The following is an 18,098-nucleotide window of genomic DNA, read 5'->3' on the forward strand; positions in this document are numbered from 1 at the left end:
TAAATACACTGCACCGTTCACATTCTCAGGACGCCCCAAACTATTGCGCAGCCAAGGAATTGATCTTTAAGTTTGACGTGTAGTCCCAGTTGTAATACAGGTGACCAGAGTAACCAATTTGTACAAAGCAAGCTCCCACAAACAATGCAATAATTACCAGATCATCTGTTTTTTTTTAGTGATGTTCGTTGAGGGATAAATATAGGCCCCGGGACACCAGGGAGAACACCACCCCCATCCCCCCACTCCTCTTCCAATAGCGGCCGTGGGATCTTTTACATCCAAGAGAAAGGGCAGACAGGGGCCTCAGTTTAACGTCTCATCTGAAAGACGGCACCTCCGACAGCACAGCACTCCCTCCGTGCTGGCGCTGGGGGGTGGGGGGGTTGTCAGCCTGGATTGTGGGTTCAGGTTTCTGGCATGGGACTTGAACCTATTACCCTCAGACTCAGAGGTGAGAAAGCCAAATTTAATAGAATGAAAGACTGCACAAAGATCCTTGTGCAAGTGAATTCTGGACTGTGGAATGAGGATTCATCGCACAGTCTAGGAATCTAAACCCCCTTTCTCCGCAGAATCTCAAAGCCTGTGAGGGCTCCTCTCCTCCCTCAGTCTTCCCTCCCTTGTGTGCTACCTATAGCGTTTTCAATTGTAAGCTTGGTGTCAGCGCCCAGCTACAAATTCCTGACTGAAAACCATGAGGAGCGGAACAGTCGCACCTTCGTCCCAGAAGGGCAGAAGTGCCTTTCTGAAACTGGTCTCAAACCGACCAAAATAAATAGGCCAGCACAACACCAACAAACACAATCACATCACGAGGCTTGGAATGTTGAGGTTAAGATGGTCCAGTGCGCAGTTCTGGTCTCCACATTACAAAAAGGATGCTGTGGCATTGGAGGTGTAAAATAGTTTCACAAGGATGATGCTCGATCTGAGAGACTATAACTATCAGGCAAAGACCAAACGGGCTGGGGCTCTCCCCTCGAGAAAAGTGAAGGCCCGATCAAGGGTTTTAAGATCACAAAAGGGTTTGACAGGGTAGACGTAGAAATCGTAGAATGGAGGCCATTCGGCCCATCCTGTCTGTGCTGGCTCTCTGCAAGAGCAACTCACCTAGTCCCACTCACCCGCCTTATCCCAGTAGCCCTGCAAATTTCTCTTCAGATATTTATCCAACTCCCTTTTGAGTGCCTCTATTGAATCTGCCTCCACCGCAAAGGCAGTGCATTCCAGACCCTAACCACTCACTGTGCGGAAAAAAATGTTTTTCCCTCAGGTCGCCACTGCTTCTTTTGCCAATCACCTAAAAACGGTGTCCTCTGTTTCCGGATCCTTCTGCCAATGGGAACAGTTTCTCCCTATCTACTCTATCCAGACCCCTCATGATTTTGAACACCTCTGTCAAATCTCCTCTCAACCTTCACTTTGAGAACAGCCCCAGTTTCTCCAATCTACTCTTGTAGCTGAAGTTCATCCTTGCATCCACTCTCACGAATCTTTTCTGCACCCTCTCTAAAGCCTTCGCATCCTTCCAAAAGTGCGGTGCCCAGAATTGGACACAATTGGGGCCAAACCAGCGTTTTATAAAGGTTCACCATAATTTCCTTGAGTTTGCACTCTACGCCTCCGTTTATAAAGCCCATAGGCCTTATTAACTGCTTTCTGAACCCACCCTGCTGCCTTCAATGATTTGTGCATACATACCCCGAGGTCCCTCTGCTCCTGCGCCCCCTTTAGAATTGTAGCTTTTATTGTTTCCACTTGTGGGGAGAGCATGGAACGTGTTGGGCCGAATGGCCTGTAAGTGTGCTATACAGACTGTGTAATTCTGTGACTATAAAGCTATCTGACTCCAGTACGCCAACAAAGTCTACTCGCTCCAACACAATGGCCCACATTGTTGCTATTGAATCTAATTACCTCAAAGTAGCATTTAATTACAAGGAACAGTACTCCATCATTTTAATTAAAAATAGCTCGTCGAGAAAAGGGTCTGTGCTCAGGCTCAGAGCCTCAGTGAACTACTGGGCAATGACTCAATCCGATAGCCTGCCTTCTGGGACAGCCGGCCATATTAGTTTAAGATAATGAAAGGATTCACTAGGGTAGAGTCGAGATCATGTTTCCACTTGTGGGGGGGGGGGGGGGGGGGAGACCGGAACTAGGGGGGCCATCAATATAAGACAGTCACTAATAAATCCAATGGGGAATTCAGGAGAAACTTCTTTCCCCGGAGAGTGGTGAGAATGTGGAACTCGCTACCACAGGGAGTGGTTGAGGGGGAATAGCAGAGATGTATTTAGGGGGAAGCTGGATTAAACACAAGAGGGAGAAAGGAATAGAAGGATATGGTGATAGGGTGAGATGGAGAGGGGGTGGGAGGAGGGGGGGGGAAGGAGACTCATGGGAGGGACAAAAACACCGGCACGGACCAGCTGGGCCCAATGGCCTGCTTCTTGTGTTGTATATTCTGTGCATAAAGTGATGCTAAGGTGATGGACCGGTTAATAATCTAAAGCGGGGGTCCGGTGATACGCATGTGTCACATGCGAGATGGCAGTGAGCGCAATGGGGAGTGCAGGCGCTGTTATCCAAGCTGGCTGGTGTACAAGGGACAGTGGCAAGTTCCTGGAAACAAAGTGACGAGGGGGCTTGCAGGACCAGTAGCAAGAGGACACACTCACCACTTCCAAGATGTCTACTCCATTTGCGCAGACCTGACGCTATTCACTTACAATTGAGAAGTAAAGGTACTTATCTGGAATTAGAATGGTAAACAAATACTCAGGTGGATTGTGAAAAGACAGACAGACTTGCATTTCTATAGCACCTTCACAACCCCTGGAGGTCTCAAAAGCACTTCACAGCCAATGAAGTACCTCTGAAGTGTAGGAAATTTATACAGCCAATTTATGCATAGCAAGCCCCCAACAAAGAGGGCGGCACAGTGGTTAGCACCGCAGCCTCACAGCTCCAGCAACCCGAGGTCGATTCTGGGTACTGCCTGTGCGGAGTTTGCAAGTTCTCCCTGTGACCGCGTGGGTTTCCACCGGGTGCTCCGGTTTCCTCCCACAGCCAACGACTTGTGGGTTGATAGGGAAATTGGCCATTGTAAATTGCCCCTAGTGTAGGTAGGTGGTAGGAGAATGGTGAGGATGTAGTAGGGAATATGGGATTAATGTAGGATTAGTTTAAAATGGGTGGTTGATGGTCGGCACAGACCCGGAGGGCCGGTTTCAGTGCCGTATCTCGAAATGAAAAAATTTTAAAAAGAGCAATGTGATAAATGGCAAGATACTGTTTTCATGCCACGAGATCTTTTACATCCATGTCCTCAGTTTAACGCCTCATCCGAAAGACAGCACCGCCGACAGTGCTGCACTCCCTCAGGACTGGCACTGGGAGCGTCGGCCTGGAATCTGAGCTCAAGTCTGCAGAGTGAGACGTCAACCCGTAATCTCCTGGCTCAGTAATACGAGTGTGGTCACCACTGAGGCACAGCTGACCACTGAAGGAATAAGGCTCAGTAGCGTCCGTTAGCAGGCTGACTACACAGAGGCGGAGAGACGGATGTGAAGCCCCAATTAAAAAGAAGCTTTTAAAAAAAAAGCAGCCAGGAGAAAGGAAGACAGAACCCTGGATTAAAGCCTGGCTCAGGTATAAAATTAAAACCCCACCCGAACCCTTCAATTTTTTCATGCCCGATTCAATCCAAAATGATCAAACATGTTATTAGTACAGAAAAAAATTGCGTCAAAACGTAGATTAAAAAGAAAACGATGCAAAACAAGCCCGACCGCAGCCAACTCGAACCCTACTCGACCCGAGCCCGAATGCTGGAGACCAAATATAGACCTGGCCCGGATCCGACACACGTAGTCAGGTTTAGTCTGGTTCGGGTCGGGTGGCCAGGCTTCATCCTGGATCAGTAAATGCGCAGCACTAGAAGTTGATGAAATGTGAGTAAACACAAGGCACCCTCAAATTCTACCCCAGTTACCCACCAGGATGTCAGCTGGAGCACCCCGACAACGCACTCGAAAGATGCAACAGCTGCCCAGAGGGGTACCTTGAATTGGAAGCAGACCCTGCCAGTTAACGCAGGCAAATTGTTCTGCGGTTAGCATAACCAATTCAGGCAATTGAAGGCGATGTGAGCACAACAGGCAGTGGGTCCCCCCCCCCCCCAGCTTTGTGCTGGGAAGCCCAAACTGCTGCAGCACATCCCCTCACACATACCATCGACAGTTCCCCTCTCTCAAACACACACACTCTTGACAATCTCTCTCACACGGTCTGTATCCTCATTCTCCCTGCAAACTGAGTCATTCTGGCTAACTCCAGTCCCCGGCTTGTTTTCGCTTTTCAACTGCTGTTCCTAATAAAAACTGGCGGTTGCTTCATTTCTCAAATTTACCACATTCCATCGCCTCCACCACTCCACCCCCGACTTGCTCCCAGTTTTTGAAGTTTAAATATAGAACTTGAAGAGCACCCAAAACAATAAACCACTCCAACATTCTTTAGGACTGGTCTGTTCTGTGGTTGATCTTAACCCCAGCAGCAGGGAGGCTGAAGGCAGTAAAGTGCCTGAAGTGAATCATCAGTTGCACAGCATTGTGCCACAACACAAGGAAGGGAATGTGCTTCAACGATCAACTTTGTGATAGTGCAGGAGAAAGCGTCTTTGTTGTTTGGAGGAGATTAATAAAGCTTGTCAACTGCTCTAATTATTATCCATTTTACAAAAAAAAAAGGATCTGCAGGCACTGGTGAAAAGTGCAGAAAAGATTCACAAGGACGATGCGATAACTATCAGGAAAGACCAAACCAGTTGAGGCTCTTTTCTCCAGAAACAAAGACCAACAGGTGACCTGATAAAGCCATTTCATAATTTTCTATACGGGAGATGTAGAGAAGCTTGGGAGATGAAGAGAGGTGGGAGGAAGCTCATGTGGGGCATAAGCACCGGCATGGACCAGATGGGCAAAATGGCCTGTTGCTGCCCTGTAAATTCTGTTAATAAAATGTATGCAGGGGTTTACAGCCTGAGCTATATTCTTCCAGCTAGCAAAGGCGCAATGAGGTAGTGACGGGTGACATATTTAAGCAAAACCCAATACTGGCTCTCTGTGACCCCCCTGGGATCGCGATGTTTGGTGAAGTATCAGTAAAGGGAGACTTTGGCCAAAGGCGCTCTGCTGCTTGCGGGAGCTTGCTGTGCGCAAACTGGCTGCTGCGTCTCCTACATCGCGACGGTGACCACACTTCAAAAGGTCTTTGGGGGCATCCGGGGGTTGTGGCAGGCGCTAGAGAAATGCTGTCAGTAAAGAAGTGGCCGGTGGGGGGGGGGGGGATTTAGGAGAGCGAAATGACAAATGCGGTGTGAGGTAATTGGTGGGGAGAACAGGGAGTGGGTTAGTGAGAGCTTGGAACACAGACAGCAGTGAGCTGACGTGGTGTGGTCGCTGCATATTACATGTCAGGATGTTGCTTAGCAACAGCAGCCTTGTGTGGAGGGTTACGCCTGGGACCTTTTATGCAAATGAGGGTTAAACACATTTATTCAATGGCCAGGGTCCCCACACGCAGAAATGTTGTGCTTTTGTTCTTTTCAAAAAAAAAACAAAAACAAAAAATCGATATCTCAGATGGCTTTCTTTCTGCAGAACCTGGCAAAGGGTGAAATGACAGACAAATGATCAGTGCCTTTAATTTTCCACGTGAGGGGTTTCAGGCTGATTCAGGTACCAGGGCAGGTTCACAAAGAACATCGTGAGGGGCAAGGGCCGCACTTAAAAGCCACCCCCACCTACCAAACCCGCCCCAACCAACCGACGTCATTGAACGTCAAGTGGAGATGGTTAGATTGTCTCTCGTTGCAGATGGTCTGGCACTGGTGTGGCACAAATGTTACTTGCTACTTACCAGCCCAGATCTTGTCCAGGTCTGAGGGGTTGCGAATGGTGCTGAACATTGTGCAATCGTCAGTGAACATCCCCACTTCTGACCTTATGATTGAAGGGGAGGTCACTGATGAAGCAGCTGAAGATGGTTGGGGCCTAGGACAGTACCCTGAGGAACTCCTGCAGTGATGGCCTGGGACTGAGATGATTATCGAACAAAAACCACAGCCATCTTCCTTTGTGCTGGGTATGACTCCAACCAGTGGAATGTTTCCCTCTGATTCCCATTAACTTCAATGTTGCTAGGACTCCTCGATGCCACACTCGGTCAAATACTGCCCTGATATAAAGGGCTGTCACTCTCACCCCGCCTCTTGAATTCAGCTTTTTAGTCCATGTTTGGACCAATGAGGTCAGGAGCCGAGTGGCCCTGGCAGAACCCAAACTGAGCGTCACTGAGTAAATGCTGCTTGGTAGCACTGTCGACAACACCTTCCATCTCTTTGCTGACGATTGGTGAGTAGACTGATGTGGTGAAAATTAGTCAGATTGGATTTGACCTGCTTTTTGTGGGCAGGACATAACTCACAGAATCATAGAATTGTTACAGCACAGAAGGAGGCCATTCGGCCCATTGTGTTTGTGCCAGTTCTCCGAAAGCAATTTATCTAGTACGGCTCTCCCGCCTTCTCTCTGCAGCCCTGCACTTGCTTCCTTTTCAGATAGCAATCCAGTTCCCTCTTGCACACCTTGATTGAATCTACCTCCACCACACTGTCAAGCAGTGCATTCCAGATCCTGACCACTCGCTGCGTGAAAATGATTTTCTTCGTGTCGTCATTGCGTCTTTTGCCAGTTACTTTAAATCTGTGCCTCTAGTTCCCGATCCTTCCAGCCAATGGAAACAGAACCCCTCATGATTTTGAACACCTCTACCAAAACTCCTCTCAACCTTCTTTTCTCGAAGGATTGCACAATATTCAGCACCATTCGTGACTTCTCAGATACTGAAGCAGTCCACGTAGAAATGCAGCAAGACCTGGACAATATCCAGGCTTGGACTGATAAGTGGCAAGTAACATTCGTGCCACACAAGTGCCAGGCAATGACCATCTCCAACAAGAGTGAATCAAACCATCTCCCCTTGATGTTCAATGGCATTACCATCGCTGAATCCCCCACTAACATCCTGGGTGTTACCATTGACCAGAAACTGAACTGTAGTTGCCATATAAATACTGTGGTACAACAGCAGGTCAGAGGCTGGGAATTCTGTGGTGAGTAACTCACCTCCTGACTCCCCAAAGCCTGTCCACCATCTACAAGGCACAAGTCAGGAGTGTGATGGAATACTCTCCACTTGCCTGGATGGGTGCAGCTCCAACAACACTCAAGAAGCGCGACACTAACCAGGACAAAGTAGCCCACTTGATTGGCACCCCATCCACAAACATTCACTCCCTCCACCACCGACGCACAGTGGCAGCAGTGTGTACCAGCTACAAGATGCACTGCAGCAACGCACCAAGGCTCCTTAGACAGCACCTCCCAAACCCGCGAGCTCCACCACCTAGAAGGACAAGGGCAGCAGACGCATGGGAACACCACCACCTGCAAGTTCCCCTCCAAGTCACACACCATCCTGACTTGGAATGATATCGCCGTTCCTTCACTGTCACTGGGTCAAAATCCTGGAACTCCCTCCCTAACAGCACTGTGGGTGTACCTACCCCACATGGACTGCAGCGGTTCAAGAAGGCAGCTCACCACCACCTTCTCAAGGGCAATTAGGGATGGGGCAATAAATGCTGGTCTAGCCAGCGACTCCCACATCCCATGAATGAATATAAAATAAAACAGTCCCAACTTCTCCAATCTATACACGTAACTGAAGTTCCCACTCCCTGGAACCATTCTCCTGAATCTTTTCTGCACTTTCTCCAATGCCTTCACATCTTTCCTCAAGTGTGACACCCAAAACTGGACACAATACTCCAGTTGAGGCCGAACCAGTGTTCTCTACAAGTCAAACTTAACTTCCTTGCTTTTGCACTCTATGCACGTATTGATAAATCCTAGGATGCTGTATGCTCTCTCAAACTGTCCTGCCACCATCAATGATTTATGCACATATACACCCAGGTCTCTCTGCTCCTGCACCCCCTTTAGAATTGCACCCTTTATTTGATATTGTCTCTCCACGTTCTTCCTACCAATATGAATCACTTCACATTTCTTTGCATTAATTTTCATTTTCCACTTGTCCACCCATTCCACCAGCATGTTTATGACCTTTTGAAGTTCTACACTATCCTCCACACAGTTCACACTGTTTCCAAGTTTCGTATCACCTGCAAATTTTGAAATTGTGTCCTCCACACCAGGGTCTAGGTCATGAGTATATATCAGGATCAGCAAGGGTCCCAACACTGACCCCCTTGGGGAACTCCACTGCAAACCTTCCTCCAGTCTGAAAAGCATCCATTAACCTCTACTCTCTATTTCCTGCCACTCAGCCAATTTCGTATCCATGTTGCTACCATCCCTTGTATTCCATGAGCTGCAACTTTTCTCACAAGTCTGTTGTGCGGCATTTTATCAAATGCCACATCAGCAGCACTACCCTAAACTGTTACCTCATCAAAAAAACTCAAGCAAGTTAGTTAAACCTGGGCAATTTTCCACAGTCAGCATTGTAGCTGTACTGGAACAGCTTGGCTAAAGGACGGCTAGTTCTGGAGCACAAGTCTTCAGTACTACAGCCGGGATGTGGTCAGGGCCCATAGCCTTTGTTTTATCCAGTGTCTTCAGCCTCGTCTTGACGTCACATTCTTGCAAGTAAGCCCGCGAAGCAGCCTTTTTCCTACAGGTCAGGTTGCCTGTACTTAAGGCCAGTGTGAGCGGCAGTATGTAAATGTCAGCGCAAAGAGTTAATCAGAATGGTTGAGAGCAGTTTTGATAGAGATATTCAAAATCATGAGGGGTCTGGATAGAATGGGTCGAGAGAAACTATTCGAATTGAGGTGAGAGTGACAGCCCTTTATATCAAGGCAGCATTTGACCAAGTGTGGCATCAAGGAGCCCTAGCAAAACTGAAGTTAATGGGAATCAGAGGGAAACTTTCCACTGATTGGAGTCATACCCAGCACAAAGGAAGATGGCTGTGGTTACTGCATGCCAATGATCTCAGTCCCAGGACATCACTGCAGGAGTTCCTCAGGGTAGTGTCCTAGGCCCAACCATCTTCAGCTGTGTCATCAATGACCTCCCCTTCAATCATAAGGTCAGAAGTGGGGATGTTCGCTGATGATTGCACAATGTTCAGCACCATTCGCAACTCCTCAGACCTGGACAACATCTGGGATGATAAGTGGCAAGTAACATTCGCGCCACACAAGTGCCAGACCATCTCCAACAAGAGAGAATCTAACCATCTCCCCTTGACATTCAATAATATTACAATCGCTGAATGCCCCTCTATCAACATCCTGGGGGTTACCATTGACCAGAAACTGAACTGGAGTAGCCGTATAAATACCGTGGCTACAAGAGCAGGTCAGAGGCTGGGAATTCAGCAGCGAGTAACTCATCTCCTGACTCCACAAAGCCTGTCCACCATCTACAAGGCACAAGTCAGGAGTGCGATGGAATACTCTCCACTTGCCTGGTTGGGTGCAGCTCCAACTAAACTCAGGAAGCTCAACACCGTCCAGGACAAAGCAGCCCGCTTGATCAGCACCCCATTCACAAACATTCACTCCCTCCATCTCCGACGCACAGTGGCAGCAGTGTGTACCATCTACAAGATGCACTGCAGCTCCTTCGACAGCTCCTTCCAAACCCATGATCTCTACCACCTACAAGAACAGGGGAAGCAGACACATGGGAACACCACCACCTGCAAGTTCCCCTCCAAGCCACACAGTATCCTGACTTGGACATATATCATCGTCATTCACTGTAGCTGGGTCAAAATCCTGGAACTCCCTCCCTATCAGCACTGTGGGTGTACCCACACCACATGGACTGCAGCGGTTCAAGAAGGCAGCTCTTCACCACCTTCTCAAGGGCAATTAGGGATGGGCATCAAATGCTGGTCTAGCCAGTGACGTCCACATCACATGAAGGAATTTTTTTATTAAAAGTCATTCTGCTGTTGAATCTGCTGTCAGGTGAAGAACCTTACCCCGAGCTCCCCTTCTGCAGCACGCTGACTCTATGGAGATGCCCCACTCACATCACACTCCTTTAACAGGCTGTACTCTGTACTCAAAAACGTGTGTAAAAGGTTAAAGCTGAGCCAGGAAACGGGATGAGGTCGTTCAGCTGGTTCTGGTTTTGCGAGGGAGCGGATTGTGTTGGATGGCTCCTGAAGAATAAGTCTCATGTTTAAATTGGTAGGTGCTATATAAATGCAAGCTCCTCCCACTTACAATCACAACAGTTTACAGTACACACAGATTCGACTCTTCATGCCAATCAAAACACTATCAAGACCCTTCCTGATTTTGAACTCCTCGATTAAATCTCCCCTTAACCCTCTCTGCCCGAAGGAGAACAATCCCAGCTTCTCCAGTCTCTCCATTAACGTCCATCATCCCCAGGACCATTCTCTCTTAAAACAAACGCAAGCACCTTTAGCTAACTCAGATGGGAGCCTGGTATTTTACAGATACACTGGGCAGTACGGTAACCTCGTTGCTCTGTTCGTGGACTAATAACGCAGAGAACAGAAAAGCAAGTTCCCCCTATGGAGTGGAGTTTGAGAATTTGAATTCAGTTTAAAAAGTCTGGCCTCAGTAAAAGTTACTGAGTTCTTTACTCAGAGAGTAGTAGGTGGCGTGGAACGCCCTGCCTGCAGCAGTAGTAGACTCGCCAACTTTAAGGGCATTTAATTGGTCATTGGATAGACATATGGATGAAAATGGAATAGTGTAGGTCAGATGGTTTCACAGGTCGGCGCAACATCGAGGGCCGAAGGGCCTGTACTGCGCTGTAATGTTCTAAAAAATTCTAAACACTACGAAACATTTAAGACTGTCATATAAACCCAATTGCTTTACCAATGCCCTTTCGGGAAGGGAAGTGGCCGTCCTTAAACGGGCTGGGCCTATATACGACTCCAGTCCCACACCAATGTGGGTGACTCTTCACCCACCTCTGACGTGGCCGAGCGAGCCACTCAGTTCTTTGGGGAAAGGCAATAAATACTGGCCTTCTCAGCAACACCGACTTCCGTCACATCAGTTACGACACAGAGCTGAGAACTGTGCACGGTTTTCCACTTACTTCTTCATGATTTAAAATGAGTGCGCTGTTGCCCATTACTTCCGATCGCGTAGAGGTGAAAGGTCAATGTGCTCCACGTCTGAGCTGGCCAGTGCAGCCAAGGAGATGTTGAATGGCACACAGGCTTTGCTCAGGAAAGGGGAGTTTGGCATGGTCTGGTATTCTGGCTGCTCTGCAGTTTGTCTTGACCCCACCGGCAGCGCGGGCTGCTGCCAGGCTAGCAGTGCCATCACTGAAGCTGCAGCGAGAAAGCACATCAACAGGGGCGACAGGCACAGTCTCAAGTCAGGTCATCCCCCTCTGCCCTGCTGATGACAGACTGTCCAACTCTGCGCGGCGTCAGCGCAGGCAAAGTGAGCATCTTGAGAGAATTGAAGCTGTGGAGACTGCTGTTGTCACGCCAGTAACCAAAACCTGGGGACGCTGTCATTCGGAGACATTCAGCTGTGGAATGGAATGATATCCACTTAGGGCACCCGGTGTCATCAAAGGCTCCCTCATGAGGTACAGCACGGGGTTTAGATACAGAGTAAAGCTCCCTCTACACTGTCCCCATCAAACACTCCCAGGACAGGTACAGCACAGAGTTAGATACAGAGTAAAGCTCCCTCTACACTGTCCCCATCAAACACTCCCAGGACAGGTACAGCACAGAGTTAGATACAGAGTAAAGCTCCCTCTACACTGTCCCCATCAAACACTCCCAGGACAGGTACAGCACAGAGTTAGAAACAGAGTAAAGCTCCCTCTACACTGTCCCCATCAAACACTCCCAGGACAGGTACAGCACGGGGGTTAGATACAGAGGAAAGCTCCCTCTACACTGTCCCCATCAAACACTCCCAGGACAGGTACAGCACGGAGTTAGATACAGAGTAAAGCTCCCTCTACACTGTCCCCATCAAACACTCCCAGGACAGGTACAGCACGTGGTTAGATACAGAGTAAAGCTCCCTCTACACTGTCCCCATCAAACACTCCCAGGACAGGTACAGCACGGGGGTTAGATACAGAGTAAAGCTCCCTCTACACTGTCCCCATCAAACACTCCCAGGACAGGTACAGCACGCTGGTTAGAAACAGAGTAAAGCTCCCTCTACACTGTCCCCATCAAACACTCCCAGGACAGGTACAGCACGTGGTTAGATACAGAGTAAAGCTCCCTCTACACTGTCCCCATCAAACACTCCCAGGACAGGTACAGCACGGGGGTTAGATACAGAGTAAAGCTCCCTCTACACTGTCCCCATCAAACACTCCCAGGACAGGTACAGCACGCTGGTTGGAAACAGAGTAAAGCTCCCTCTACACTGTCCCCATCAAACACTCCCAGGACAGGTACAGCACGGGGGTTAGATAAGGCTTTTAAGTAGGTTCACGGACTCCCAGGCCACCTGTACTTTCTGCAGCCTGGACGAGTCCGTGTTCCACATTTATACGGAGTGTGCGAGGTTGCAGCCCCTATTTGAGTATCTGAAGGGGCTGCTCCTCAAATTCTGGCTGCACTTCAGTCCCACGCTCCTGATCTTTGGGCACCCGGTGCGGAAGGGCTTGGGCCGGGAGGAGGATCTCCTCGTCGGTCTGCTCCTGGGCCTGGCCAAGGTGGCAATTCACAGGTCCAGGTTGCGGGCCGTTGGGGGGTCCGTCCTCCCCGATTGCCTGCCCCTCTTCCGCGGTTACGTTCGCGCCCGGGTGTCCCTGGAAAAGGAGCATGCGGTGTCCGCCGGTACGCTTGAGGCCTTCCGCGACCGGTGGGCACCGCAGGGACTGGAGTGCATTGTTGACGCCGAGAATGGCATTTTAATTTGAGTTTTTTGTTTATTTATCTGGTTTTAATAAAGTTATTTTAAAAATATAAGTATGTATATAAAGGGGGCCTGAGGAATAAAGGCCCCCTCGACAAGAAAAAAGAAAAAAGAAAAAAAAAGGAAAAAAAAAAACGGGGGGTTAGATACAGAGTAAAAAAAAAAGAAAAGAAAAAAAAAAATGGGGGTTAGATACTCTGTGATTGGGAATACTGAGTGCTGTGTGCCTCAACGAGGTGCAGCTGACAGTGCTGCAGTCAGTTGCTGGAGGTGCTGCTGGAGAGGGAGAGCTGAGAAGAAACTGCAAAAACTTTGAACAACTTTTGCTGCAGAGGAGGAAAGACTTTTGGAATAAGCCTGTATTTCGAGGTGGGTGTTGAGCACCAGACTCATTTCATTTGGACTGTTGTGGGAGGTGGAAGAGGCCAGAAGAACAAGGGGTGGGGGCTATACAATTCTGCAGGGAGCTGTGCAGTTGCACTAAAGTTGCAGGGAAGCTCCCTCCCCACCCCAATTGCCCAGCCTGAGTCAGCTGAAGCTGCCTGGCTAATATACAGAAGGGGATAAATAGTGCCTGGGCAGCTTCAGCTGACCCAGGTGAAGACACCTCCCCCAACCAGAAGACCAGAAGATCGTAAGACCAAGTGTGCTGGCAGAGACTGTTTCAAGTGTGCTGTGTGCACCACCTCCAGAAAGGAAAAGAAAGTCATCCCTTACAGCCTGTCTTTCCCTCTCCTCTATTCCCTCAGCCTCTCCCCTAACCTGTTTGTTTGTTTGTTTTGTGCATAAAGTTATTTTCAAGCCTACAATTTGGAGTGGGTTAGCTCTTAGACCCATGGCAAGCCCTTCATCACAGGTGGCGGGGCCCTCTACAACCTATGCAGCTGCAACCTCTGTGGCTGCCCACGTGGCCCCGTCACCCTTTAAATTAATAACGTCCAGCCATGGGGTGAAGAGCTATCCCCACCCCAACATGTCCATTGAGGCCTGTGTGAAGCCAATGGCCGAGGTTGTCGGCCCCTTGGCCATTGTTGCGGCCTCAACGATGTATGGGAAGGCTGTGTTATTTCTAAAGACCGAGCGGGCCGTGTCCCTGGCCCTGAGTAAGGGGCTCACTGTGGGGGGGACCTTCCTGCCGGTGGACCCTCTGGGGGCCACTGCGCATCGGATAATGTTATCAAACGTCCCACCCTTCATTCCCAGTGAGCTCCTCCTCCCCCCACCTGCACCATCTGGGGGAGGTGAGGTCGGGGATCACCCCAGTCCGGCTTGGTCTTCGGGAACACAGCCTCCAACCTGTCTACTCCTTCCGCCGCCAGTTATTTATGCAGCTGGCGCGGGAGGAGAACTCGGAAGGCCAATTTAATTTGGAGTTCCAGGGGACGGCCTACCGCGTCTTTTGGACCTCGGACGGGGCACGGTGCCACGTCTGCAAGGGGGTGGGGCATGTTCTGAAGAACTGCCCCAACCTCCCGGCCGCCAGCTCCACCTCGGCGGTCCAGGGTCCTCCCACTCCCCCCACACATCCAACAGACTGATTGGAGATTCTCCCGGCTTCCTGGGCAGCATTTATAGCTTGTATTTCGGACCTCTCTGCAGCAATCATTTATTGAAGCAGCGGCTGGTGCTTACAAGCTGAGAGCGTCCCCGCTGGGTGACAACCTCTGGAGGACGAGCCTGCTCAGGCACAGGCCGAAGTGCAAAATGGTACGTTGGTTCACAAGAAGAACAGACTTCGCTCTCAACAGTGTAACTAAGCATGCAATTCTCCCGAGTGAAAGGGGCAGTGATGTGAACAGCTGAATCAAAAGCTCCTGCATGTCAAATCATAGAACGATACAGCACAGGAGTCCATTCGGCCCATCGTGCCTGCGTCAGCTCTTTGAAAGATCTATTCAATTAGCCCCACTCCCCGCCCCCTGCTCTTCCCCCACATCCCTGCACATTTTTCCCCTTCCAGTATTTATCCAATTCCCCTTTTGAAAGTTACTATTGAATCTGCTTCCACCGCCCTTTCAGGCAGCGCGTTCCAGATCACAACAACTCACTGCGTTAAAATTAATTCTCATCTCCCCCTCTGGTTCTTTTACCAATTATCTTAACTCTGTGTCCCTCTGGTTACCGACCCTCCTGCCACTGGAAACAGTTTCTCCTTATTTACTCCATCAAAACCCTTCCTGATTTTGAACGCCTCAATTAAATCGTCCCTTGACCTTCTCTCCTCTAAGGAGAACAATCCCAGCTTCTCCCAGTCTCTCCACATTAACTGAAGTCCCTCATCCCTGCTCAGAAGAAAGGTATATTGTGCGGCGCGGTGGAAGGAACTGTAGTCTGTGTTAAGCTAGCTGATTCCTGGTGGGGTAATGGCTGGGAAATTATACATCCTTCATGTCTCTGGGACTGGGGGTAGTTGGGGGGGAGGGGGGGGGGGAAAGAGAGGAGGGGGCGGTGTTGGGCTGGACAAAAGAACCAGGGGTTTGCGTTCCTGGTTGCTATCTGGTGGCTCCCTTGGTGACTTCCACAGCCAAACAGGCTGACTTGAAGAATGCCCCATTTTCGGGGAAAGGGGCTGTTAGTTGGAATTGCCCCTCATCAGCAGTCTGGGAGGTGGCGGGGATGAGGGTAGGTGGGGAAAGACATATCCGAGACTGATGAAAACCAGACGGCACAAGTGAGTTAGACTGACGCAGATGCCGTAAGTGGTGCAGTGTCAAATAACTGAATGGAGGGAGGCTGTGTGTTGTAAACCGATATGGGAGCTGACAGTTGAAGGCATGCAGTTCACTTGCTGGGAAACCCGCCGAGAGAGAGCAGAGGCATTTGCACAGAGGGAACTGCTCCATTTGTAACTGGCGGGCGGCATATAAAAAAACAGGAACAAGGGTGGGACGCAAGGCTTGAACGCACATCACACGCAGGGCTCAAGTTGTAGAAGTGACAGGCGGGTATGAACGGCTAACCTTTTTAACCCGGCGGTGCGACTGCCTGCAACCTTGTAGATATAAGCGGCGGGGAGTTGTGTGGGGCGAGGCCGATTTTATGAATGAGTAGCATTCACAGAAATTAACTGGACAGAAACCGGAGTCTGTAAAGTGGGGAAGTGCAGCTGAATGCAGGCGAGTGGCTGGGAATCTGCATAATTATTTCGGAGGAACTGAACGGCGGCAGAAGTCTGGGAATCTCACCGACCTGAATGGCTGGAGGGAAAAACGGGGCTGGGAGTGGGAGTGGAGTGGGAGTGGAGGAGGAGGGGGGGGGGGTTGCGGAGAGAAGAGATTTTTTTTTTCCGCTCTCCCTTCAGTTGTGCCACACTATTTCATGCACACAACACATCGTGGCTTCCTGCGAAGACCAGGCACACTTCCTTGCCTAATGGCCTGTAATTTCTGCAGATTGCAGACCACCCTTTTGTAGTCTGCGACGGCAGGGCTCTCTTGGCAAGCGGCCAAGACTCTCAGCAGCTCCCGACTCCCAAGAGCTGTGCTGATGAGGAATTCGCAGGGGCTGGCCGGCCGGTATGTGGTGTCTGTGCGTGTGCCCGTACAGTGTGCGCGCGAAGTGGGGGGGGGGGGCCCTCAGACAAAGGAATTTCACACGGGGTGAAGGGGAGGGGGGGAAGGCAGAGAGAAAAATAAAAAAAAGCCCTCTCTCTCACTCGCTCACCGCTCTTCATGCTACGAGGCAGTTTTAAAAAAAACCCACACACACACACACAAATATTTCTTGGTACTCACAGGTCAGACTCCTCCCCTCTCCTGTACTGCTGCTCCTTAATGCTGTTTGAAGAATGTAAGAAGTGATTCAGTGCAGCCCTCTCGACGGTGGCTGGGTAGCCCCACATTCTGTGCCATCCCTCCCGGGACTGCCAGAGCCCCTGCAGGCGGGCACACCTTTTGCCAAGCTTTTAATGTTTACAGTCCACTGAGGGAACCGTGCCCCACAATGCCTTGCGGCCGTGCACTCCGAGGTAAGGAACTGGTTCCAGCCAGTCTTAACCTCAGGCCTACAGTAATTTTCATCCCCACCACCCACCCCCCACCCCCCCCCCCCCTCACTAACCCCACCCAGTCACCAACACCCCCCCCCCCTTTTCTGGGAAATGACTGGGAAAAAATGCTCACATTCACTTGGATTGGATCCGATCTGCTCCAGACTTCAGGGGAAGGGGGTTTAACTCTTTCACTGCCACAAGCTGCAAGTGGGGAAGGGGGGGGAGGCATAAATAAATCACTTTTAACCTCGGCCCTGTCGCAGACCTCCTTTCACTTTCTAACTTTCAGCCCTTTGACAACTCAGGCCTCCAGCTGCCACTCTGCGCCCTGCCTGAGCACTTCAGATGGGGGGTCGGCTATTCAACTGTGGAGGGTGTCGGAGCTGATTTGCAGTTCCGTCCGTGCTCGCACAGGCAGTGCGGAGAGGCCAGGGGTGGGGCTTTGCAGGGGATAGTGATCAGGAATACAAACTCAAGCTGTTTTCGCTGATACACGCCACCCCCCAAACCCCACCCTAACCACGAGACACTGGGGCCCCGTGGGAGGCCCTCACCAGCCCCAGGCACGAGTAGCCAATTCAGCACAGTCAGGGGATCGAACCCGGCTTGTACTAGGTGCGGATCAAATAGTAACGCTGTCACCTCTAAGGCAGGAGGTCGTGGGGTCAAACCCCACTTGAGAGAGAGTTGAGCGCAAAATTCAGGCCAACACTCCAAGCGCCAGTACTGAGGGAGTGCTGCACTGTCGGAGGGTCAGTACTGAGGGAGTGCTGCACTGTCGGAGGGTCAGCACTGAGGGAGTGCCGCACTGTCGGAGGGTCAGCACTGAGGGAGCGCCGCACTGTCGGAGGGTCAGCACTGAGGGAGCGCCGCACTGTCGGAGGGTCAGCACTGAGGGAGCGCCGCACTGTCGGAGGGTCAGCACTGAGGGAGCGCCGCACTGTCGGAGGGTCAGCACTGAGGGAGCGCCGCACTGTCGGAGGGTCAGCACTGAGGGAGCGCCGCACTGTCGGAGGGTCAGCACTGAGGGAGCGCCGCACTGTCGGAGGGTCAGCACTGAGGGAGCGCCGCACTGTCGGAGGGTCAGCACTGAGGGAGTGCTGCATT

At 50.5% G+C, this 18,098-nt stretch overlaps 1 protein-coding gene across 10 annotated transcripts in view; it reads right to left on the reverse strand.

Moving 5' to 3' along the window:
• Positions 1-18,098, reverse strand: part of gatad2b (GATA zinc finger domain containing 2B) — an 81,831-nt gene that overhangs the window by 26,748 nt on the left and 36,985 nt on the right. For 3 of the 10 annotated variants that reach the window (XM_068022564.1, XM_068022568.1, XM_068022562.1), the window contains exon 1: positions 16,735-16,959. The exons of 5 other annotated variants lie outside the window; for them this stretch is intronic. In XM_068022564.1, coding sequence (XP_067878665.1) covers positions 16,735-16,841 — 107 coding nt within the window. In that variant the 5' untranslated portion in view covers positions 16,842-16,959. Of the gene's footprint in view, positions 1-16,734; positions 16,960-18,098 lie in introns of those variants that run through there. 2 more of the 10 variants (XM_068022565.1, XM_068022563.1) reach the window with 1 other exon arrangement.

This window comes from Heterodontus francisci, chromosome 46 (genome assembly GCF_036365525.1).
Source record: "Heterodontus francisci isolate sHetFra1 chromosome 46, sHetFra1.hap1, whole genome shotgun sequence".
NCBI lineage: Eukaryota > Metazoa > Chordata > Chondrichthyes > Heterodontiformes > Heterodontidae > Heterodontus > Heterodontus francisci.